The 25728-nt window shown below is 41.5% G+C and overlaps 1 protein-coding gene across 1 annotated transcript in view; it reads left to right on the top strand.

Moving 5' to 3' along the window:
- TLL2 (tolloid like 2) overlaps nucleotides 1-25728 on the top strand; it is a 150118-nt gene that overhangs the window by 69672 nt on the left and 54718 nt on the right. Inside the window, exons 4-7 of the mRNA XM_003922346.3 lie at nucleotides 12979-13134; nucleotides 16700-16817; nucleotides 23148-23326; nucleotides 24284-24389. Coding sequence (XP_003922395.1) covers nucleotides 12979-13134; nucleotides 16700-16817; nucleotides 23148-23326; nucleotides 24284-24389 — 559 coding nt within the window. The remainder of the gene's footprint in view (nucleotides 1-12978; nucleotides 13135-16699; nucleotides 16818-23147; nucleotides 23327-24283; nucleotides 24390-25728) is intronic.

Below are 25728 nucleotides of genomic sequence, written 5' to 3'. Positions count from 1 at the left end.
TATTCAGTGGTTTCCTTGTCAATTAGCATTCAGTTCACTTCAACCTTTTGCCATCATGAACAATGCCTGCAGTAAACGTTTCTGAACATATACCCTTACATATTTAGTATGTTTGTAATAGATGTTGCTAGCTTGTGTTTCAAAAGGTGTAACAATTCACATTTCCATAGCAACTGATAAATGTACTCCTTATCCCATATTCTTACTAGCAGTAGGGAGAACTCTATTAGTGTTTTTAACAAGTAAGCTGTGGCTTATTCATGTTTAATTTGTACTCCTCTGACTGCTGGTGACTTTGGACATTTTTTCCTATATTTGTCAGTGGGATTTGCCTCTTTCTATCTTGTGCCCATTTTCCTATTGGGTTTCTGATCCTCCTCTTCAGTTCAACTTCCTTTTATTAAGACGGAGTTTCATTCTTGTTGCCCAGACTGGAGTGCAATGGCATCATCTCAGCTCACTGCAACTTCTGCCTCCCGGGTTCAAGTGATTCTCCTGCCTCCGCCTCCTGAGTAGCTGGGATTACAGGCATACACTACATGACCTGGCTAATTTTGTATTTTTAGTAGAGATGGGGTTTCTCCATGTTGGTCAGACTGGTCTCCAACTCCTGACCTCAGGTGATCTGCCTGCCTCAGCCTCCCAAAGTGCTGGGATTACAGGCATGAGCCTCCGTTCGATTTCTTTTAGAGAGAGGCAGATTCTTTACCTCTGCCACTGGGCAGATTACCGTGCCCAGCCTCAGTTTGATTTCTTTTAGAGAGAGGTATAGTCTTTAGTCACCCATTTGACAAATCTGCATTTGTTTCTTAGCTATACAGCTTGTAGTTTGGACTATGTGCAGGGCTTGCTTTCAGATCCATGTTTTTCTGCTTTGCTTATTTAAGGGTATTTTTACTTACAAATTTTTGGGCTCCCCAGACATCTGTTAAATTCAATGGTGCTTCACTTGGCCACAAATAGCCAGCACTTAGTGGTAAAAATGGAGCATGTGTGAATGAGTCCAGCAGGGTTTGCCATCACACTGCAGTGACAAAGATGCCACAGTCATTCTTTTCTTCCTTATTTATGTGATTTATTGTTGCATAAAGACCATCTCCAACCTTAGTGACTTCAAGCAATGATTTGTCATTTTCATGATTCTGGGGGTTGACTGGGCTCAGTGGGGTGGTTCTTTGTCTGATGGCATCTGGAGTCACTCACTTGATTGCATTTATCTAGCAGGTGGACTGGGCTGGAAAGTCCCAAAAACTTTAGCTACACCTCTGGTGCCCCAGTTTACCTCCTCGTGGCCCTGCTCTCCCTGCAGACTGTCACCATTCAGTTGTTTAATCAGAAACTTTTCATAGCATGGTGATTGGCTTCCCAGAGGGAGGGAGCGGAAGCCGCCAGTCCATTTAAGGCCTGGACTCAAATCTTCAAGAATGCTACTTCTAATCCATTCTATTAACAAAACAAGTCAGAAGACCAGGCCAGATTCAAGGAGAGATTAATAGATTCTACTCCTTCATGGGAGAAGTGGCATGACCTCACAGGGATAAGGGGACTTGTGGCCATATTTGGAGACTATCTACCCCCTTTCCCCCTTGCCTCTGCTCCCTAGCAATAGAGATTGTCAGAGTTTTTGATATTTACTAGTTTGTTGGGTGTAAAATGACCCAGCTATAAACTTGGACAGACACACTTGGGTTTGAATCCCAGCTCAGCCACGGAGTGGCTATGTCTTTGGATAAGTTATTTAACTCGTTGTATGAAGTTTAGAGGGAATTAGAAATAATATTTATGTAAAACACAGAGCCAGGTGTCTGGAACTTAAAAGAGGCTCAAGGAATGTAGCTCTTCCATTTCCTTCTCCCCACCTTCACCTCCAGGAATTATATTATCCAGCACTGAAAGTGCATCATCTACCTCTGGACTGGGATTCCACAGCTGTGCAACAGCTGCAGAGAAACACATTACAGAGGACAGGAAGGAATAAGGCTGCTGTGGCCCATTAAAGTTCTGCCGCTGGTGGGGTTGTGCACAGCACCCACACTGCAGCAAAAGATCTTGGGCTTTTCAGGGAGGGTGATGATAGCACTCCCCCGGTCTGGGATCCTCCAAATGACCCTGGTTTGTTCGAAGAGGAGAAGGAATGTGCAGCCTAGGCCAGTCCCTCCACTCCGCATTACGGCAGCAGACAAACATGTCTTTAAGCATCTGGGGCAGTTTTGAGGAGGAACGAGATCTCCAAGTGAGGCGAGGGCAGGCTGTTCTAGCCAGTCCCTCCATCCTTCCCATCCCATTTCTCAGGATGCTGTCTGCCCAGCCCTGAATACCTCTTGCTTTTATTCGAATGAAAGATAAGACACATTGTGTCAATCTCAGGTTCCCTTTCATCACAACTTGTCCCCCTTCCACCACCCCCAGGAAAAGAGACCTCCCAGGCAGTAGAAAGGATCTGAAGGAAGCGCCCAGTTTCGGCAGCAGGTTTATTTCCTGGCATTATGTGGCTCCCCTCAGCCCTGACGGTGGGGATTTGTGCCTCTAGCTCTGGGGAGGGGGAAATGGCTGAAATGCTCACTCAGCATCCCTCCCCCACCCCACACAGACCTTTTGGTCAGAAGGCTCTCCCTTCTCTGGAGATGAGAGCTCAGCATGCATTTCAGGGCTGATAATGGGATTAATGAAATGGAGTGTGCAACTGCTCCGGGAATGAAGCTGTGACTGTTTTGATAGAGCCTGATTTCCAGAACCATATTCATGAACGAGAATGGACCTTTCACTTTCAGTAACTTTTCCTAAGGGCTTTGTGTGAAAGCACATAATAATGGAATCTGGTTGAACCAAAGGACAGGCATCCCCCAAAATTGGATGCAAAACAGTGCTCAATGCTGGAATTCCTAACATCACTTATGTTAGTTTACTTGGGTGTAACAACTGAGCCCCACGAACTTCAGGCCCTCCTTTTGAGCCTGTCTCAAATGCAGACTTTCATAGCCATTGTGGCAGCTCACACTGAGCCCTTACTCACTGCAGGCATTTGACATTCATTACCTGGGTCACCACCGTCCTGCAGCAGGAAGTGAAGCTCCAAAGGGGAAGTGATTTGTCCAAAGCCACATAGGCAGCAAATGGCAGCATTTATCTTGAGCTTAAGTCCCCCTGACCCCAAACCCCTTGATCTTAACCTTTGGGTTGTATCAGTGGTTCCCAAACTTCACTGAGCTTTGTAATCACCTGGGGAGCTTTAGAAACTGCAGGTGCCTTGACTCTACTCTCTAAGGCCAATTGATTCTCAATCTCAGAGCAGGGAGGCAGACACCAGAATTTTTTAAAAGCTCCCCGGTTGATTCTGATGTGCAGCCGGGCTTGAGAACCACTGTGCAGAATGTTCTAGTCTCCCCTTTATTAAGGGGCCTTCTGCCTTTCAAGACTACTGCAGGTGAGGTGCAAATTCACCCATCACCTTTGGGGTGAGGGTTATGCAAATGGCTGGGCGGTCAATGTGTTTACTTCCAGTGTGGGAATGACCAGTTGCCTAATCTACAAATTGCAGTTCCTCACTGGAGGAGGCTGGCTCAGGCCTGGTTCTGTTTATGACATGGTTGTGCCTTCAGCTGGAAATAGAAGATTGAAAAGCAACAACCGCTTTGCTCTTTCGGAGAGGATAGGGCTCGCTCCCGGAGCCAGAGAATTTAAATGGCCTTTATCCCCCCTCCACCCTGCCCCCAGCGTGTTAAATCCTGTCAGACGCCCTGAGCTCCTCTTCAAATGCAGGACTCTTGGCCATAATAAATAATTACATCCTTCTATTTGGACTCCAATTCCAGATAGTAGTAATCCAAGAAAATCCAATAATGACAGTTGCATTAAGATCCTTCTTCCAAGCTAAGCAGAACATCTGTTTAGACATATTTTTAATCGGCAAATGCTTCCTGTGTTGAGTCCTTAGCAAATTAAATTTCTCACTGGACCGAAGGGGAAGCTGTCATTCAGTAACCCATCTCTGGAAATTACACCCTAGCTTCTTTCCAGGTGCATTTAAGATTTTCCCATGCTGACTCTGTGTAAAACCGACCCTTACAATACCAGGTCACATGTATATACAGCACAGCTTGTCAGCGAGACATGGGATATCTTAGTGTTATTCCCTTGAATCGAAAAGTATTTTTGACCATTCTCCAAAGGAGAGTTGGCAACAAAGGAAAATTAAGAGACTTGTTGAAAACCATATGGGAAATGAGTAACAAACTTCCACTTGCTACATTGCTGCCTGTGATTACTTAGGACTGGATGATTCTCAGGATGTAAACATGAAGGGCTTCAGTGTTGCCAACATTTTGGAGAGATTTCTGCCACAGAGTTGTTTGGACTGTTCCAATGTTTATTTTTAGAATAGCTTATCCCTTCTTTAATTAATTCATTCAAAATATAAAAAATATTGAATGCTCACCACCAGCCAGACACTGTGCAGGGTGCGGAGAATAAAGTGGAGAACAAGTTGGTAACAGCGCTTGCCCTCATGGAGCTTCCAGTCTACCAGAACAATTCACATTTGACGTCTTGATGTAATCGGTAGTTTAGGGCTAGAATAGTAAATAAGAATAGCTTCTGTAGAGGGCAGGCAGGTCCTCTAAAAGGTGAAGTAGGCTGAACAGGACACTGTGAAGGGGGAGAGAGATTCCAGCAAACAGAACATGTGCTCTGACTGTGGGGAGCAGCAGGTGCTCCTAAACTCCAGTGGGTTGCGCTATGATGGAAGATGGGCCTGCTGTTGCCAAATCTTTCCGTTTTTAAAGAAAAACTAGAAAAGCTGGATTCTTATGTGAAATCCCTTGATTTTTAAAAGTTGGCTCCTACAGTGAGATTTTTAAAAAAACATAGTGTGGGCCAAAAGTGTCCAAGCCAAACAAAAACACATCTGTGGGTTGGGTTTATGCCAACCCTGCAAGTGTATGACTTCTGTTCTAGAAATTCTAGCGGTAAAACAGTCATTTTCAGGTTTAACAATGTATTACATACCATCTTTCTGGGTCCAGAAATGTGACCAACTAGATGAGTAGGAAACCCTTATACAAGCAGAGGAACACAGAAAAACCGTTACCTTTTTCCCACCCCAAATGAAAAATACAGAGTTGAGTTCAAAGGAAAGAAAGGTGAATGGCCATGAGCAGAAGAGAATAAGGAACATAACTCACAGAAGGAAGCCTCAGATGCTGGCGATGATAGCAGCAGCAAATCTGTACTGATCTGTAGCAATTCGATTCTTTCCTCTTCGGAGGAGAGAATTTAGCCAAGGGGAATAAGGCAGAGTGGAAAAGACCAAGGCAAGTTTTAGTGCAGGAGTGAAAGTGTTTTGAAAAGCTTTGGAAACCTGTAATCTCAGTACTTTCGGAGGCCGAGGCGGGAGGATCACTTGAGACCGGGCTGGCCAACATGGTGAAACCCCATCTCTACTAAAAACATAAAAATTAGCTGGGCATGGTGGCGGATGTCTATAATCCTAGCTCTCAGGAGGCTAAGGCAGGAGAATCTCTTGAACATGGGAGGCAGAGGTTGCAGTGAGCTGAGATTGCACCACTGCACTCCAGCCTGGGCAACAGAGCAAGACTCAAAAGCATTTCTAGGAGGGAGAAATGAGATGTAAGAAATAGAAGTGAGCAAGGAAATGGGTGGCTATGAAGGCAGGTATCAATCTGTATTGCAAACAAACACACAAATAAGCCATTGATAATGGTGACTAATTTAGGGGCTTGAAAACAAGCAAATAATAACATGAAAAATGGAGAGTGTTTTTAAAATTTAAAATATTTTAAAAGCCCTGTATTTCTTAGAACAAGACTGTGGTTTCTGGTTTCTTCTGATCTGTCTTTTTAGTTCACTAATTCTTTATACTTTAAAAAGTCACATATGAATGTTAAACATGAAAGACGATATTAAAGAATAGAAAGCATATAATGGAAATAAAAAGTAAATATAGAAAAATTTCTTAATCTAATAGAAAGCAGGAAAAGAGAATAAAAGAAGGAAAGAAGACAAAAGAAAAAAGAAAGCATAAAACAAAAGGAAGGAAATAAGTCTAGGTATATCAGTTATAAAATAAATGTAATTCACCTGTTAGAAGAGAGATTCTCAGGTTGAACAGTAAGGAAAAAAACTAGCTGTTTGCTGCTTATAAGAGATACCCCTAAAACCTAATTAAACTTACATGTAGAAACCCTTTACAAAATAGCAAATGAAATCCAACAATATATAAAAAAGAATTATACAGCATAACCCAGTGGGATTTATTCCAGGAATACAAGGATGATTCATCATTTGAAAATCAATCTATATAACCCACTACATCAACAGGCTAATAAAGAAGAATCCTGTGATCACATCAAACTGCTGCAGAAAAAGCATTTAACAAAAGTCTAACACCTATTCACAATAAAAATTTAGCAAATTAGGAATAGAGAGGAATTATCTTAACTTGATACAGAGTATCTAGAAAAAGACCTACAGCTTGCATTATACTTAATGGTTGAAAGACCAAATTCCTTCTCCCAAGATCAAGAACAAGGCAAGGATGTCTGCTCTCATAATTTTTTTTTGTTTTTGAGATGGAGTCTAGCAGTATTGCCCAGGCTGGAGTGCAGTGGCACAGTCTTGGCTCACTGCAACCTCTGCCTCTCGGGTTCAAGAGATTCTCCTGCCTCATCCTCCTGAGTAGCTAGGATTACAGGTATGCGCCACCACACCTAGCTAATTTTTGTATTTTTAGTAGAGATGGGGATTCACCATGTTAGCCAGGATGGTCTCGATCTCCTGACCTCATGATCCGCCCACCTCAGCCTCCCAAAGCGTTGGGATTACAGGCCTGAGACACTGTGCCCAGCCTGCTCTTACACTCTCATTCAGCATAGTTCTGGAAGTTTGAGACACTGCAGTGAAGCATGAAAAATAAACAAAAGACAAGTTGGAAAGGAAAAAATAAAATGGCTCCTATTTGCAAATGACATATCTGTCTACATAGAAGATCCTAAGAAATCTATTAAGAAAGAAAAAAAAAAAAGCCCCAAAACTTCCTAGAACCAATCAATTAGTTCAATAAAATTTCAGAATACAAGGCCAGCACACAAAAATGGCTCACCTTTCTGTATTCTAACAATGAACATGCAGAAACCAACATAATGCCATATACACAGTCACTCCAAAGAAGACAAAATACTTGGATATACAGTTAACAAAATTTGTACAGAATTTGTGTGATGAAAATTAAACAATGCTGATTAAAAAAAAAAAATGAAGACAGACCTAAATAAATGGAGAGACATGCTGCATCTCTGGATTGGAAGACTCATATAGTAAAAAGTGCCAGTTCTCTCCAGATTGATCTATAGGTTTAATACAATAATGCCATTTCTATCTCAACATGGTTTTTTATTTTCATTTTTCACAGGCATAGACAAGCTTATTCTAAAATTTATATGGAAAGATAACTAAAACAACCATGAAAAAGAAGAATGAAGGGGACTAATCACTCTATCCCATATATGGCTTACTCTATACTACAGTAATCAAGATGGCATGGCATTGGCAGAGTGATAAACATGTAGACCAATGGAATAGAGAACGCAGAAATAGACCCAATTACTATATGACCCAGGAATTCCACTCTTGGATATTTATCCCAGAAAAATGAAAACTTATCTTTACACAAAAATCTGTACATGAATATTCATAATGGCTTTATTTGTAATAGCAGGAAACAATCCAGATATCCTTCAACAGGTGAATGGATAAACAAACTGTGGTACTTCCATACCATGGACTACTACTCAGCAATAAAAATAAACTATTTATGCAGGCAACAACTTAGATGAATCACCAGGGAATTATGCTGAATGGGAAGAGCATAATTAGTATCCCTATCATATGCTGTATGATTCTATTTATATGACATTCATCAAATGACAGAATTTTAGAAATGGAAGCAGAGTGGTGGTTGCCAGAATTTTGGAATGGATGTAGGAAAGGGGAAAGGGAGGTAGATATTGTTATAAACTAACAACACGAATGATACTTATAGTGCTGAAACTGTTCGGTATCATAAATGTGGTGGTGGATACACAAAACTGTAAGTGTGATAAAATTATCTTACACACATACACAAATGAGTACAAGTAATGCTGGAGATATCTGAGTGACATCAGTGGCTTGTATCAATGCCCATATCCTAGCTGTGTTATTATACTGTAGTTTTACAAAATGTTACCATTAGAGGAAATGAAATCTCTGAAAGGAAGGTGCATGAAATCTTTGTATTATTTATTACAATTGCATGTGAATCTACAATCATCTCAATAAAAATTTCAATTTACAAGAAGCTATTTTACATACCAACAAAAGATAATATTGAACCTCAATATTATGATAATTGAAAAGCTTGTTGTATTGTTTGTTGTGGGAAATATAATTAACTTGGAGAATAACACTCGTTCAATGACTTGCCAAAAAAGTAATTATACAAAAACCTGAAAATGGATAGAGGCTGGGCATGGTGGTTTACACTTGTAATCCCAGGACTTTGGGAAGCTGAGGTGGGTGGATCGCCTGAGGTCAGGAGTTTGAGACCAGCCTGGCCAACGGAGTGAAACCCCATCTCTACTAAAATACAAAAAAATTAGCCAGACATGGTGGTGGGCACCTGTAATCCCAGCTACTTGGGAGGCTGAGGCAGGAGAATCACTTGAACCTGGGAGGTGGAGGTTGCAGTGAACTGAGATCATGCCACTGCACTCCAGCCTGGGCAATAAGAACAAAACTCTGTCTCAGAAAAGGAAATGGAGGCCGGGCGCTGTGGCTCAAGCCTGTAATCCCAGCACTTTGGGAGTCCAAGGCAGGTGGATCACGAGGTCGAGAGATCGAGACCAACCTGGTCAACATGGTGAAACCCCGTCTCTACTAAAAATACAAAAAAAAATTACCTAGGCATGGTGGTGCGTGCCTATAATCCCAGGTACTCAGGAGGCTGAGGCAGGAGAATTGCCTGAACCCAGGAGGCGGAGGCTGCGGTGAGCCGAGATCGCGCCATTGCACTCCAGCCTGGGTAACAAGAGCAAAACTCCGTCTCAAAAAAAAAAAAAAAAAAAAAGAAAAGGAAATGGATAGAAAACAGCTATATGAGGCAAACACTAACCAAAATAATATAATGTATAGCAGGCCAGGCGCAGTGGTACATGCCTGTAATCCCAGCATTTTGGGAGGCCAAGATGGGCAGAATGCTTGAGCTCAGGAGTTCAAGACAGCCTGGGCAACATGAATGATAAAACCATATCTCTACAAAAAAATATAAAAATCAGCTGGGCCTAGTACATGCCTGTGGCTCTAGCTACTTGGGAGAGTGAGGTGAGAGGATGGCTTGAACCCAGGAGGCAGAGGTTGCAGTGAGCTGAGATTGTGCCACTGCATTCCAGTCTGGGTGACAGAGCCAGACCCTGCCTCAGGAAAAAAAAAAAAAAAAAAAAAAAAAAAAAAAATATATATATATATATATATATACACACACACACACACACACACACACATGTATGTGTGTGTGTGTAGCAATATTTATATCAACCATTTGATATAAATGGTTGATTATCAAAACAACCATTATGAATGAATGTTATTATTATAAAAAGGATCATTAATGATAAAAGAAAAAAATTATCTGGAATATTTAACAATTGTAAATTTGTATTACTTAACTAACATGGCCTTGAACAATCTAGAGCAAAAATTAAGGACAGAGAAAATGACAGTTTATAATCTTAGCTCTGGAGGTTTTGCTTAAAGCACTTTTCTTAGTAACTGATACATTAAGAAGCCAAAAATTTTTGTAAGTAGAATATTTGAACAACATATGAAACCCCTCAATTAGACATCACACATTATTATAAGAACATGTGGAACATTTATAAAAATCAATCTTGTATTAGCTTACAAAGAAGGCCTAAATACCAAAGAATCGATACTTCAGAGCAAGGGCCAGCCATCTGTGATCAGTAGACCAAATCCAACCTGCTGTTTTTGCAAATAAAGTTTTACTGGCACACAGCTATGTCCATTTATTGACATTATCTATGACTGCTTTCACACTGCAATGATAGAGTTAAGTAGTTGTAACAAAGAATATATGACCCACAAAGCTTAAAATATTTACTATATGGCTTTTTATAGAAAAATGGCTGACCCCTGCCATGAAGAATAGATTATTAGAACACAGTGCAGTGTTAGAAATCAGTAACACACACAGAGACAAATGTTTAGAAATTAAAACCCATACTTTGAAATAATTCAGAGATCAAAGAAGAAAGTCTAAATGAAACTTAAAGAATATATCAATATCTAACATTGAAAATGTACATTTCAAAATGTGAGATGCAGGAAAAGAAAATGTCAGAGAGAAATTTAGCCTTGAAAATGTTAATATTTATAGGAAAGATATAAAATTAATGTGCCACGTATTCAACAAGAAGCTAGAAAAGGATAGCCAATTGACTTTGGACAGGAGTGCCAAGACAATTCCATGGAGAAAAACTAGTCTTTTCTACAAATGGTCCTAGGACAGCTAGATGTTCACATACCAAAGAGTGAAGTCGGAACCCTACCTCACAACATATACAAAAATTAACTAAAAATGGATCAAAGATCTGGATGTAAGAGCTAAAACTATAGAACTCTTAGAATAAAACATAGGTATAAATCTATGGTTTCTTAGACAACAAAAGCACAAGTAACAAAAGAAGATCATAGATAAATTGGACTTAACGTTTGTGCTTCAAGGGCATTATCATAAATGTGAAAAGACAACTTACAGAATGGAAGAAATATTTGGAAATTATATATTTGACAAGAGCCTGTATTCAGAATATATGAAGACTAATTATAACACAACAATAAAACAACCCAATTAAGAAATGAATAAATAATTGAATAGATATTTCTCTGAAGAAGATATACAAATGACCACCAAGTACCTGGAAGAGAGGTTCAACATCATTAGTCATTGGGGAAATGAAAATCAAAACCAAAATGAAATGCTGCTTCATACCATTAGGATGACTACAATTAAAAAGATTGACAATCACAGGTGTTGAGGATGTGGAGATACTGGATGGAAACTGGTGCATTGCTGGTGGGAATGTAAAATGGTGCCATTGTTTTGAAAAAAGCGTCTGGTAGTTTCTCAAACGATTCAACACAGAATTACTATATGACCCAGCGATTCCACCACTAGACATATACCCAAGAGAAATGAAAAAACTATGTCCACAAAAATGTGTACGTGAATGTTCATAGAAGCATTATTCCTAACAGCCAAAAAGTGGAAATAACCTAAATATCCACCAACTGAAGAACAGATAAACAACATGTGGTATGTGCATACAAGAGAATATTACTCAGCTGTAAAATGTAGAACTGATTCATATTACAACATAGGTGATCCTTGAAAACATGCCAAGTGAAAGAAGCTAGACACAAAAGGCCACGTGTGGTGTGATTCAATCTCTAGGAAATGTCCAGAATAGGCAAATTCATAGGAACCAAGTCGATTACTGGTTGCCAAGGACTCAGGGAAGGGAGAAATGGGGAGTGACTGTTAATGGGTACAAAGTTTCTCTTTGGAGTGAAGAAAATATTGTAGAATTAGATAATGGTGGTGGTTCCACAACTTTGTTAAAATACTGAAAACCACTGAATGGGATTCTTTAAAAGGGTAAATATGGCATGTAAATTCTATCTCAATTTGTCTTTTAAAAAGAGAGAAAAGAAACGAGGAAAGAAATGTCAAGATAAAACAAATGAAGATGGAAGGAAGTAATAAAGTAAATAACATTAATGTAATAAAGAAAAATGAAAAGAATCGGCCAGGCGCAGTGACTCATGCCAGTAATTCCAGCACTTTGGGAGGCCTAGGTGGGCGGATCACTTGAGATCAGGAGTTTGAGACCAGCCTGGCCAACATGGTGAAACCCAATCTCTACCAAAATACAAAAATTAGCCGGGCTTGGTTGCACACGCCTGTAATATCAGCTACTTGGAAGGCTGAGGGAGGAGAATTGCTGGAACCCAGGTGGCGGAGGTTGCAGTGAGCCGAAATTCTGCCACTGCAGCCTGAGTGACAGAGTGAGACTCCATCTTAAAAAAATAAATAAATAAAAATTTTAAAAAAGAGTTGGCAAAACCGAAGCCTAGTTTTTAGGGGAAAAAGTATAAAAACTAGAGAGAAAATGCTCCAAGTGAGAATAATGAGGGATTCTAAGCAAGCTGACTGAAAACAAAACCTTCAACTATCTGACTGGCGAACGAAATGCATGCGGGCTCAGTGACCGGTGGCTGTGTTCTACTCCACTCACCTACCTCTGCCATTGAGGGGGCCCAATGCGTGGACCCAGAACCTTCCATCAACCCTCCTTGTGTTTCCCACGTTCCTGTCCTAAGTGTCCAGGTGCCAAGGGTTCGGAGTTTTATGAGGTTCTGCTTTTCCCAGGATTTTTCTTATAAAGAATTTTTCAAGTGGCACAGACTGGTCCACTTTCCTTGCTGTACTGGCCGAATTATTTCAAAATTTGCAACACTGACCGTATTAGATCAAGGCAAGGGACTGACCCAGTTCGTTCCTCAAATGCTTGCAGCTCTGCGCAGAAAGCACACCCTAAGCTCAGCCCCACCGAAAAAGCTGTGAGTTATCCCGGCCCATTTGATTCTGTGGCCCCATGTGACCTCTCTCAAGGCCTCAGACAAGCCAAACCACTCCCATCATAGCCCGGGACGTTTACTACAAGTACTCTTCCCCCATCTGGAAAACTACCACCCGGGGTTTCCAGATCCTGAACTGATGAAATCGTCCCTTTAGAGCATGTTTTAACATGCCCCTTTTGGATTTGTGGATAATAAAACCTTAGCCATAATTCACAGGAGGAATCAAAGGGCAAAGTCAATAGTAACCCGACTGTCTTGCAGATGGCCCGGAGAATTCCACTCTCCCGCACAGCCTTGGGACCTTGCATGCCGCAGCCGAGACTGTCTCCCCAAGGGTCCGCAGAGCCACAACCTCAAGAACAGAGAGGATATGGCCTGGAGGAGTCATCCCCTACGTCATTGGAGGGAACTTTACTGGTCAGTAGCCGCAGACAAGGCCTACTTTGGGGCAGGGTGCTTTGTCTCCCTGGGTGGAGAGAGTCCTTCCCGGAAGGACCTGGGTGGGATGGAGCTGATGTCCGAGACCACAGCAGGCCTACAGATGGTGTCCGCCTTGTGCCGGCAAGGCCTGGCCCACCAGTCCTAGGGAAATTGCAGTCTCTGTTGGGACTGTGTCCTCAAAGTTGGTACCTTGCTCCCGATGCTTCACGTGGGGAGTGACCTGGAAGGACCTTGTAGGACAAGCAGGGTTTGCAGGATGACTGAGGACAAGCCCTCCGCATAAAGAAAGTCCATGAGCAACTGCACATGGTTGGCTTGCCTGTCCTCTGCCTGGATGAGTGTCCTGGACTCCGAGGTCCCCACCACTGCCCACAAGCATTGTTCCACCCCGTGACCAAAGGGATCAGTAGACGTGGCTCGACTCCCTGGGTCCAAATCTCAGCTCCAGCACTTGCCAGCAAAATGCCCTGGGGAAATTAATTGGTCTCTCTGTGCCTTAGTTCCCTCTTCTGTAAATGGGGGTGATACTCTCTTCTACCCCTCTGCTTGTTTAGAGAATTAAGTGGATTACTATAGATAAAGTGCTTAGAGTAGTGCCTGGCACACAGTAATTAGTAATTATCTGATATTCATATTATCTTTAAAATATGTGAATCATTCCTGGCTTCCCATTGCCACTAGAATGAAGGCCCTTCCTCGAATACCCACCATCCCTCGCCTGTCTTTGACCCTCTCTTCCCCTCTCCCATCCTTCATCTCTGTGCTCTGGCCTCACCGGCCATGTGCCCATCCCCGGACATGCCCACCTCACAGGCCCCTGCGCACTCGCACCTGAACTTGCCTTGGATGCCGTTTCCCCAGGTCTTTGCATGGCTGTCTTCTTCTTCTCACTTGAGTCTTATGTCAAGCGACACATCACAGGAAGGCCTTTCGCTCTCTCCACCGCCAGTGCCTCCCTGTCCCAGACCCTGCTTTATAACCTTCACAGTACTTAACCATGACCTGAACTCACTTTACTTCTATTTCTGTTACACTTATTTTTGTCTCTGCCTAAGCTCTGTGGGAGCAGCAGTCTTTTTTCTGTCTCATTTCCACTTCAGTGTCTCCAACACCTAGACCAGGGCCTGGCACATCTCAGGCAGGTAGCAAATGTGCCCACTGCATACCTGCGGCCAGTGTCAGTGGAATGCTGGCAGGACAAGTCACAGCGAGAGACTTTCCAGGCTCTCAGTGCCACTTACAAGTCCTTCCCCTCCCTGTGGCTCTGTGACCTCTACTCTGAGAGGTGGCTGCTGAAGTCACATTCCCTGAGTATTTGCCGAAGCCACTGAGAACCGCCGATGAGTCAGTTGGGGAAGTGTGAGGACCTCAGCAGCAGGGCAGCAGAATTCCCGAATTCCCGCAGTTCCCTCCTGCTCCTGCAGCATGAACCCGTGGCGTCCTGGTGCCAGGTGCTTCTTGAGGGACTGGTGGAAAAAGATGACTAAGATTTCATCCTGCCCTCGAAGAGGTCTGTTCTCAGAGCGGAGAAAGACGTGGGCCTAAAGAAAAAAAAAATGATAAACAGCTACGAACTTTTCCTCGTTGGGATCCTGTGTTCTTTCAGATCTGGTGTGCTGTTCTGACCAAAGATTTATATTACTTTCATCAAAATGAACTATTTTACATATAAGAATTTTGTTGACACAAGTATTTCATGTTATTATGTAATTAGTAGGATTGCTATTTTTTGAGTGATTGAGCTGTAAACAATTTGAACCAAAAATGTCAGGGTGTCAGAAAACAAAAATGGACAGCTAAGTTATCCTATTTTTGTTGCTGTTGTCTTTTCTTTCTTTCTTGTTTTGAGACAGGGTCTCACTCTTGCCCAGGCGGGAGTGCAGTGGCATAATCGCAGCTCTCTGCAGCCTCAACCTTCCAGGCTCAATGATCCTCTCACCTCAGCCTCCTGAGTAGCTGAGACTACAGGCGTGTGCCACCATGCCCAGCTAATCTGTTTTTCTTAATTGTCTGTAGAGACAGGTTTCACCATGTTGCCCAGCCTGGTCTCAAACTCCTGAGCTTATGCAATCCACCTGCCTCAGCCTTTGAAAGTGCTAGGATTACAGGCATGAATCACCATGCCCAGTTGTTATTCTTTATTCTGTGTGAATGTTTTGGGAACAACAATATGATACCATACCCACATCCTCTAGATGGTGATAGGAGCCTCCCCCAGTGCTGTTGTGCTCATTCATTTGTGTTGCCCTCAAGGAATACCTGACGCTGGGTAGTTTATAAGGAAAAGAATTTTATTTTGGCTCATGGTCCTGCAGGCTGTCTCAGAAGCAGCATCTGTTCGTGGTGAGGCCTCAGGAAGCTTGCAATCATGCTGGAAGGCAACCGGGAGCCAGAACATCGCATGGCAGGAGGGAGCAAGAGAGAGGTGGGGGAGGTGCCACACGCTTTTAAACAACCAAATCTCACATGAACTCAGAGTGAGAGCTCAGTCACCAAGGGGATGGCGCTAAGCCCTTCTTGAGGGACCCACCCCAATGACCCAAACACCTCCCACCAGGCCCACCTCCAACACTGGGGATTATATGTCAAAATGAGATTTGAAGGGGACAAAGATCCAAGTGATGTCAGCTGTTTGACTTTGTTTGTAATTTTTGTTTTGTTTCGCAATGAGGGCCCCGTAGAACTTCAACCTCCAGCTCCCGCCATTCTTCGTATTTCCCAGACAAGTATTTTTTTCTAGATCCTTCTCTTTGCTTCTTTAAACAGTCTTCCTTCTCTCAGATTGATAGATTTTGAAAAGAACTGACTGACTATATGTTACTGTCAGCCTGGAGTTTTATTATTCAGCAAATTTCCACTCAAGGAAATACAAAGACAGGTTCAGAGAAGGTATGAAGTTCGCCTATTTTCAAAGGCCTGGAAGAAAAATTAGGCTCAAGAATTCCCCACAAGACACTGAAACCCCATGCAAAAGTACACAGATGTATATGCAAATCAAAATTTTAGAAGGCACGGGTACACCCTCCTACAGGTCTGAAAGAAAATGAGGGGGTGAAGTACAGTGCTGGTGAGCTGGAGTTGACTGCCCCCTACTTCAAAAGCCTGCAGTTTCCAAGTTGAATAACCTGGATAAGGTTTTGTAAAAGTTTAAAAAATACTTTCAATACAAAGGAAAATTTGGGAAGCCCAGGAAGATCTATTTTTTACCCTCCCTTTTAATCTACAGACTCCTACTCTCTAGGTTTTGGCAACTCAGTAAAGTTATGTTGTGTTTTTAGCAAGGGAAATCCTGATTCCTGGAAATTCTGGAATATTTCTATTCTGGGTCACCAGAACAAACTTTTTATATATATATATATATTTGAAAATATTTAATTGACAAAAATTGTATATATTCGAGGTATACAACATGATGATTTGATATGTTATGTCGTGCTCTCCAGCCTGGGGGATAAGAGGGAGACTTAGTCTCAAAAAAAAAAAGCATCTAAGGCAAGTATGGACCCATCATTGAAGTTGAGTGCTTGCCCTGTTGTTTCAGGGAGCCAGAGGGCCATTTTTAAGCAGGCCATGAGACACTGGGAGAAGCACACGTGTGTGACCTTCATAGAAAGGACCGACGAGGAAAGCTTTATCGTATTCAGTTACAGAACCTGTGGGTAAGTAAGCAAAAGTGAGCCCACCTCTGCAGAATCACTCGGATGGCTCATGAGTCTTGAATTTTCTCTGCAAACCGAAGTATTTCCAATGAGCTATTATTTAGAGGAGTCCAGGGTTTGCTAGAAACTTTTTGCCCTCGGTGAAATTACAACCCAGTGGCAAAGCAGATGGGTTAGGAGGAAGATTCCAGGAGACTCCAAGAAGGCCAGGGGTCCTACCACTAGGAGAGCAACAGGAGGAACTGGTGGTGTGTCACGTGAAGACTTAAGGCAGTGGCTCTTAACCTCTTAAGGTTGCTGTCCCCATTTAGAATCTGATAAAGCGGTGGGCTTTCCTTCTTCAAGAATAGATGTATATGTAGGCAAAATTTTGCATTTAATTGGAGGGACTCTACAGGTTTACAGATTTCCTGCAGAAAACATAATGTATAATGAAATGACTGGCTTATGACTAAAGTTATCTGTTACGTCAATAAATATGTGTGATAGACTTTCCTACTGAAAGAAGAAGGTTTCCATGTTGGATCAAAAACCCAAACCTGGCCAGGCACGGTGGCTCATGCCTATAATCCCAGCACTTTGGGAGGCCGAGGTGGGCGGATCACCTGAGGTCAGGAGTTGGAGACCAGCCTGCAGCCTGACCAACATGGTGAAACCTGGTCTCTACTAAAAATACAAAATTAGCCAGGCGTGGTGGCGCATGCCTGTAATCCCAGCTACTCGGGAGGCTGAGGCAGGAGAATTGCTTGAACCCAGGAGGTGGAGGTTGCAGTTAGCCAAGATCACGCCATTGCAGTCTAGCCTGGGCAACAAGGGCAAAACTCCATCTCAAAAAAAAGTAAAAGACCCAAACACATCTATATGTTCTCTACATAAGACAATTACTGAAGAAAACAACCTAGAGAGGTTTAAAAGTAAAAGGAAAGAAGCTGTACAGGTAAATGCTAACAGAAAGAAAGCTGGGATCACAATTTTAGTCCTAGACTAGGATTTCATTGTTTTGTTGTTTTTGTTTTTAAAGTCAGAAATTGTTAAACAAAACAAAAGCTGAGATGCTTTATAATGAGAAAGGATACAAGTGTTGGTCAGAATATAACTGTCATAAATCTTCATGCACCAAATAGCATAGCATTAAGACTCATAAAACAAGCCCCAGGGAATTCCGAGGGAGATTGCTAGAAACGCCCAGCAGCAGGAGACTCAATTCATTTCTGTCAGCCCAAGTAAATCAGCGTCATGCTGACCAAAAAATAAATAGAGATTCACAGAGGATTTGAAAAATACAGTTAATAGAGTTAATTCTATAGGTCTATCAGATTCTATAACCTCATTACACACTTTTTTTTTAGTTGCTCACTGAAGAATTATAAACCTTGACCATCTATTAAGCATTAAGAACATCTTAAAAGGCAGAAATAGCACTTAGGTATTTTCTAATTGTGAAGCAGTGAAACTGGACATAACACGATAACAAAAATAGAATAAACATTATCTGATAAGTTAAAAGTTCTCCCATGCTTCCTTTTATGGCTCTTAGATCATAAAAACAGCAAGATTAAAGTTGCAGAATGTCTATATAATGAAAGCCCTATGGTTCAAAATAAAAGAGATATAGCTAAAGCTATGTGCAGATTAAAACCCACAGCCTTAAATATCCACATCACCAGGTGACAACGGTGACAATGAAATATTCAGTTCAAAGAGGCTAGCAAAAATAGATGCTTAAAACCCACCACCATCACCACAACAAAATAAACCTAAGGGGAGCACAAGGAAACAGACAAGGTGGAACATTATAGGGCTAACAAATTCTAGAGTCAATTCTTTGAATAAACAAACAAACAAAATAATAGATATACCACTTGTTGGTTTAACTGAGACAAAATGTGATCACACAGAACTACGTAAAAGTAGAAATGAAAATGAGAGAAATAGCCACAGATTCAGCAGAATCATTAAGGAGTAGTTTGCAAAACTCTAAGGCAAAAAATGTGAAAATGTGGATAAAGTGAAAGTCTTCAAGGTAAATATAAAGTACTGGTACAGACCAAGAACTCTGAATGAAATTGAAGAATGGAGGGAAAAAGCCATCTTCCCCCAAAGCACTGGACCCAGAGTTTCACAGTTGAATTCTTTCAAAACTTCAAAAACAAATTACTCTGGTATACTTAAACTTTTTAGAGCATAGAGGAAGATGAACACTTCAAATTACTTTTGAGTAGCTGTTATGGCATTGCTGTCTTGAAATGAAAAGGATGGCACCAAATAAATCGAGACAGAAAGAAAGGAAAACTTGATACAAAAGATAAGAAAGAAAAAAATTATAGACTAATCTCCCATGTGAATAGCCATGCAAAATCCTAAATAAAATGTTAGCACATAGAATTCAGCAGCAAAAGAAAAGAAGAGTAGGCTGCCAAATATATTTATCTAGGGAGTACAAGATTAGTTCAACGTTAGGAAATCTCTTCCCATCATTGGTTGCTCAAAGAAGAGAAGCTGTGTTCATATCTTAATAAATGCTGAAAGGCACCTGTACAATACAACATGCAATTTTTGTTTTTAAAAAGTAACCAAGGTAGCACAGAAATAGATGTCAAGGATAGATTCTTGCATTACAAATATATGTGTGTGTGTGTGTGTGTGTGTGTGTGTGTGTGTGTGTGTGTGAAATAAGCATAAATATACATTTATATAAATAACTTCCAACCAAAAAGCCAACATCATGTTTATCGATTAAGCATTTAGTTTTAGTTTAAATCAGGAACAAGTTTAACATGTTTAGGGTTACCACACTTATTTAGCATTGTTTTGGAAATACTAATTAATATAAATTAGACGAGAGAAAGAAAAAAACACTGTGAATATTGGCAGGAAAAAGGCAATGTTAGCACTGATGGGAGGTAATGTGATTGTGTGCCTAGAAAACCCAGAGTATCAATTGAAAAACTGGTAGAAACATAAGGAGAATCTATTAAGTGACTGACCACAAATTAATTAATTAACAAAAATAGGTGACTGCTTTTCTTTATACATGAAATAGTTTGATACACTTTTATGATGGGGAAAAAATCACAATGTTAATAGAAACATAATAGATACTATATCTAAGACTAAACGTAAATGTGCCAGACTATAGGAAGAAAATGTTAAAACTCCCAGGAACCTAAAAAAAAAAAAAAAAAAAGAAAAGAAAGTTAAAAATAGAAAGCATATTGCTTCCTGGTATAGGAATACTCAACATAGTAAAGATGTCAGAACTCCCTAAAATAAGCTGCAAATTCATGCCTTTCTGATTTAAACACCAACATTTATAGATACGTACGTACGTGTGTATGTATGCATACATATTTTTAGAACTTGAACAAATGATACTAGAGTTTATCTGGAGGAGCAACCATGTAGAAATAACCAGAGAGAAAGAGAGAGAGAGAGAGAGAGAGAACTGTAATGACAGAGGTAGGTATCTAATGATCTAATGGAACATGCAGAATATTAAAAGGCAAAAGGAAGATAATAACAAAACAGTTTGGAACTTAAGGGAAAAATAGATACATGGAAAAAAGGGTCCAAAACAAATATACCTCTACACAAATTTGGGTAAAATTTTAAATGAATGGGAGAAAGATTAATTAGTCAATTGGGATATTCTAATATTGGGATAATTTAGATAGCTCTCTGTGGGGGGGGGAAAAAAAAGCTGAACTCCTACCTCACTTCTTTTTGTGTGTGTGTGTGTGTGTTTGTTTGTTTGTTTGTTTTGAGACGGAGTTTCGCTCTTGTTACCCAGGCTGGAGTACAATGGCGCGATCTCAGCTCACCGCAACCTCCGCCTCCTGGGCTCAGGCAATTCTCCTGCCTCAGCCTCCTGAGTAGCTGGGATTACAGGCATGTGCCACCATGCCCAGCTAATTTTTTTGGTATTTTTAGTAGAGACGGGGTTTCACCATGTTGACCAGGATGGTCTCGATATCTTGACCTCATGATCCACCCGCCTCGACCTCCCAAAGTGCTGGGATTACAGGCTTGAGCCACCACACCCGACCTACCTCACTTCTTATACCAAAAAATATTCTAGCTAGATCAAAGATGTAAGTATTAAAAAAAAGGAAAGAAAAACCCAAAAGAATATAAGAAGGAAACAAGAGTAGATTGTATTTATAATCCTGAAATATGGATGACCTTTCTAAGCAGCACATAAGAAAATGAAGACATTTTATAATACTAACATTAAAAACATTTATATGGCAAAACGAAAACAATACATAAACAAAAACAAAGTCAAATGAGAAATAACAAAGTGAGCAAAATACTTGCAACACTCTTGACTACAAGTTTCCCTAATTTACAAAGGGTTCTTAAACATCAATCATAAAAAAACGGACAACCCAAAAGAAAACAGAGGTAAGAGGTGATCACATAGTTCACAGGAAAAACAAACAAACAAATGTCACGCAAAATCTGTGCAAAACTATCCAGGCTCAATGCAGTGAAATACCATCTTTTACTATCCAATTGGCAACAATAGTTTGATAAAACCAGAGTTGGCCAGGATGTGGGGAAACAGGACTTAAACATTTTTTTTAAGCTCTTGTGGGTACATAGTAGGTGTATATATTTGTGGGGTACCTGCGATGTTTTGATACAGGCATGCAATGTGAAATAATCACTTCATGGAGAATGGGGTATCCATCCCCTCAAGCATTTATTCTTTGTGTTACAAACCATCCGATTACACTCTTTTAGTTATTTTTAAGTGTACAATTAAGTTATTATTGACTATAGTCACCCCGTTTCGTGATCAAACAGTATATCTTCTTTATGCCTTCATTTTTTTGTGCTCATTTTTTTTTAACCATCTCCACCTTCCCCACCAGTCCCCTACTACCCTTCCAGCCTGTAGTAACCATCCTTCCAGTCTCTATCTGCATGAGTTCAGTTGCTTTCATTTTCAGCTTCCACAAATGAGTGAGAACACATGACGTTTGTCTTTCTGTGCCTGGCTTATTTCACTTAACACAATGGTCTCCGGTTCTATTCCTATGGTTGCAAACGACAGATCTCATTTTTTTTTATGTCTGAATAGTACTACATTGTGTAGAGGTACCGGATTTTCCTTGTCCATTCAACTGCTGATGGACACTGAGGTTGCTTCCAGATCTTAGCTGTGAACAGTGCTGCAACAAATGAGAGCGTGCGGATATCTCTTCGATAGACTGATTTCTTTTCTTTTAGGTAAAGAGAAAGGGCCTTTTAATATATTATTAGTGAATACATAAACAGACAACGTTTTGGGAGTACAGTTTGACAGTATCTGTCAACATCTCAAATGCACATAGGCTCTTACCCATTCATCCCATTGGTAGAAATTTACCCTACCACTTCTTTGTTTCATTTGTTGTCGTTTTTGTTTGTTTTGCTGGTCACTCTCTCCCCTGAGGCCTTGTTAAAACAGCAAAAACTGGAGTTAAAGCCTAGATGTACATCAATAGAAGACTGATGAAATAAATTTTAGTATACAAAAATGTATATAAATATTATTTGAAAAAAATGACTGTGCCCGAAAAGGAGTCATCTCTAAGCCTCCTCTGACGATGATACCACGTTGCATGCATGATAGACACTCATCTGCCTCCGTCCCCCGTCTCTTCTCCTTTTCATTAAAAATGGCCCAGCAGGGACTCCAGCACCTTGCGGGTAGAGGGGTGGGATATGGTATGCACTTTATTTCGGGAAGAGAGGCCATATATTTTTTCAGCTTTTCAGGAAGACCCATAATCACAAAAAGGTCAAGAATCATTTTTGGAGGGAATTTCTGCATTGGGTCATTGGGAGGAATTCAGACAATGAGAGCACTTTCACCTCTGAAATTTTGTTGTTGTTTTTTTTTTTTCTCTTTTGAGATGGAGGTTTTGCCCTTGTTGCCCAGGCTGGAGGGCAGTGGCACCATCTTGGCTCACTGCAACCTCTGCTTCCCAGGTTCAAGCGATTCTTCTGCCTCAGCCTCACAGGTAGCTGGGATTAGAGGCATACGCCACATGCACCTGGCCATTGTTTTTTGTATTTTCAGTAAAAACAGGGTTTCACCACGTTGGCCAGGCTGGTCTCGAACTCCTGCCGTCAGGTGATCTGTTCGACTCAGCCTCCCAAAGTTCTGGAATTACAGGTGTTAACCACCACACCTGGCCTGAAATTGTTTATTTTACATGCACACATGCACACACACACACACACACACACACACACACACACACAGAGTGGGAGGGGGACTTGCCTCTTGCTCTTGATGTCTTCTGACCTGCTGACCTGGGTATTCCCACAATTGTCCAGCTGTTGTTCCTATGTTGGGCGCCGAGGAGGAGGCCCACAGGCCATATCCATTGGGAAGAACTGTGACAAGTTTGGCATTGTGGCTCACGAGCTAGGCCATGTGGTTGGGTTCTGGCATGAACACACCCGGCCAGACAGAGACCAACATGTCACCATCATCAGGGAAAACATCCAGCCAGGTAAGGAGGCCTGTGTGGAGTCGGGAAGGTAGCATCCTCACGGCCAGCAGGGAGGAGGGAAGGAGAGGGCTGGCTGGGAGCTGAGCTATGCTAATGCTAAATATGGAGCAGTGACCCTGTTGTGCAGGCCCCTGTCACCAGTGTGACCACTGTCCATCTGTGGCTTCCTGGGGGGTCACCTGCCATAGCTTGTAGGTTGGAGCAGAAGCAAAATGATTTTCCATATTTTAAAGGACAGTGAAATCTAACTCCATTTCCTGAAAGGAACACAGTTGACCAGAACACTGTTGTAGCATCAGAACTGATAAGCCAAAAAAAGAGTTCTCCTGGCTGCTTTTGTGAGTCATTTGTACTGACTTAGGCAACATATTTTTTGAAACTGAAATACAATTAGGACATGAACACATGTAAAAACAGTGTTTCTGACTAGAAACATTCTGCCCCAAGGCAGATAAAGTGTCTAGATTTTAAAGAAATACTTCCTGATATCAAATAATTTTATATAGAAGTTGATATTGAACATGAAAATAGCTAGTTGAAGAATATGATTGCTTTACAAATGCTTTAGAGAACCTGAATTGTGAGTTATTTAGGATTGACCTTAACTCTCTGATTCTTTTTTTGTTTGTTTGTTTCTTCAAATTGCCAGTTAGAGTTTTTTATTTTTATTTTTTTGTGGTGGGTAAGCAAATTGATAATCTGTCTGCAAACTTAAAGAGTTTAGAGTGGCATTTGGGGATGGGTCTTGGGTGGTGGAATTGGGAGAACACAGGGCTTGCTGGAAGTTTCAAATTTCCAATTATTAAAAACAACAAGGACCACTACAAACCCTGTGATTTGACTGAGTGGGCCAAGAGAGCCCTGGGAAGCTGCTATGGGCCCTCCTTCTCCTTCCTCTGCCTCCTTTCAGGTGCCCGACTTGGTTTTCAAAGGCCTTAACAGAGTGTTGTGTCACAGGTCAGGAGTATAATTTCTTAAAAATGGAAGCTGGGGAAGTGAGCTCTCTGGGAGAGACATACGACTTTGACAGCATCATGCACTACGCCCGGAACACCTTCTCAAGGTCGGAATCTATGTTTCTGCCTCGTCTGTGTTTTACTGTGCCTGCGCAGGCTTGGGTTGCATTCCTGGAGGTCTGTGGAGAGTGGGTCTCTGCATGCTCCTAGCACGGCTGGCCTGTCTGTCCTTGAAATACAGTGGCCTCTGGGCCGCAGTGAAATATAATCTAATCAGGTTCCTGTTAATAAGATTGAATCCCATTGTGAAGCTGGCATTCCATCATGCCCTAATGTCACAAGCAGCAAACTGGAAAAGGGAAATTATCGAGAGGTTGGCTGGGATAATAACTTAGAGGCTCTGTGTAAAATTTCTAATGGGTCGGGGGAGTCTTTTGTAGAAGGATGGTGGTACTCAGCAGTTCTCCTTAGCAGAGGTTTGGTTTATTGAAAATTAGGCGGTGTCGGGGCTAGAGGGCTGTAAATCATCGATTCATTTTAGAGGCGAAGACAGTGAGGCTCCAGCCAGCTCTCAGATGCACAGGTAGCTGAGGACTGGAGTGAGAGCAAAGACCCAGGTTCCCACCTGCATGTCACAGAGGATGGAAGCTGCCTATTCAAGTAGGGCTGGGTGTTTTATTTATGGCCGGCATAGACAGGGTCTGTTCTGATGAGCCGTTCTGATGTGCTTGCCCAGCAGACGGTAGAGTTTTTCAGTATTGTCCCTGCTTCTAGACCATGAAAGTGCTTTGTGTGTAGAAGTTTTTCCTTACTTGTCCCAGTTTTATAGGTCTTTCTACCCTTAGTGAAAGGAGACACACAGAACAAGTATTTTCTCTCTTGGTACTTTCTCTTCAATCTCTTGTTAAAACCAGATGTTTGCTTGCTTCTTTGTTTATTTCATCATTCCCCCAAAAGGATCTGTGGTGACTTCCAATGTACACATGGGATAACAAAGATAAATCACAGGTGAGAAAACTGGGAGAAAGGAGGAGGTGAAAAATCAGGCTAGAAAGCTAAGTCGAGGCCCAGAATCAGTTTAGTGCTCAGAGTATATGCTGTGAGGGTAGGTACACTTGGTTGGGGTTGGCAGCAAATCCTGCCCTGTGCTTCCTAGTAGTCACAGCAAAGAGGGAAATAATCCATTCTGTGAGTCTCCATGTCCATAAAGAAGAAAGGAAACCATTTGTTCAGAAAACATATGGCTCTCGGGAGTGAAAGGAAAACTGTTTGCCAAGAGCTCCTTGGTGCTTGGGTGAGGCTGCTGAAAGCATCCTGTTGATGAATTCGTTGATAGGATTGTGGGAGAAATCCTCTAAATCTTAGCATCCCAAGTTCTCAGGGGGCACTGTTCCTGAGGCCACACAGCTGCTTTAGTCATGATCTCTATCCTGCACCCGGATGTGA

Source organism: Saimiri boliviensis, chromosome 12, assembly GCF_048565385.1.
Source record: "Saimiri boliviensis isolate mSaiBol1 chromosome 12, mSaiBol1.pri, whole genome shotgun sequence".
Classification (NCBI taxonomy): Eukaryota; Metazoa; Chordata; class Mammalia; order Primates; family Cebidae; genus Saimiri; species Saimiri boliviensis.
This window is presented reverse-complemented; position numbering and strand designations above follow the sequence as displayed.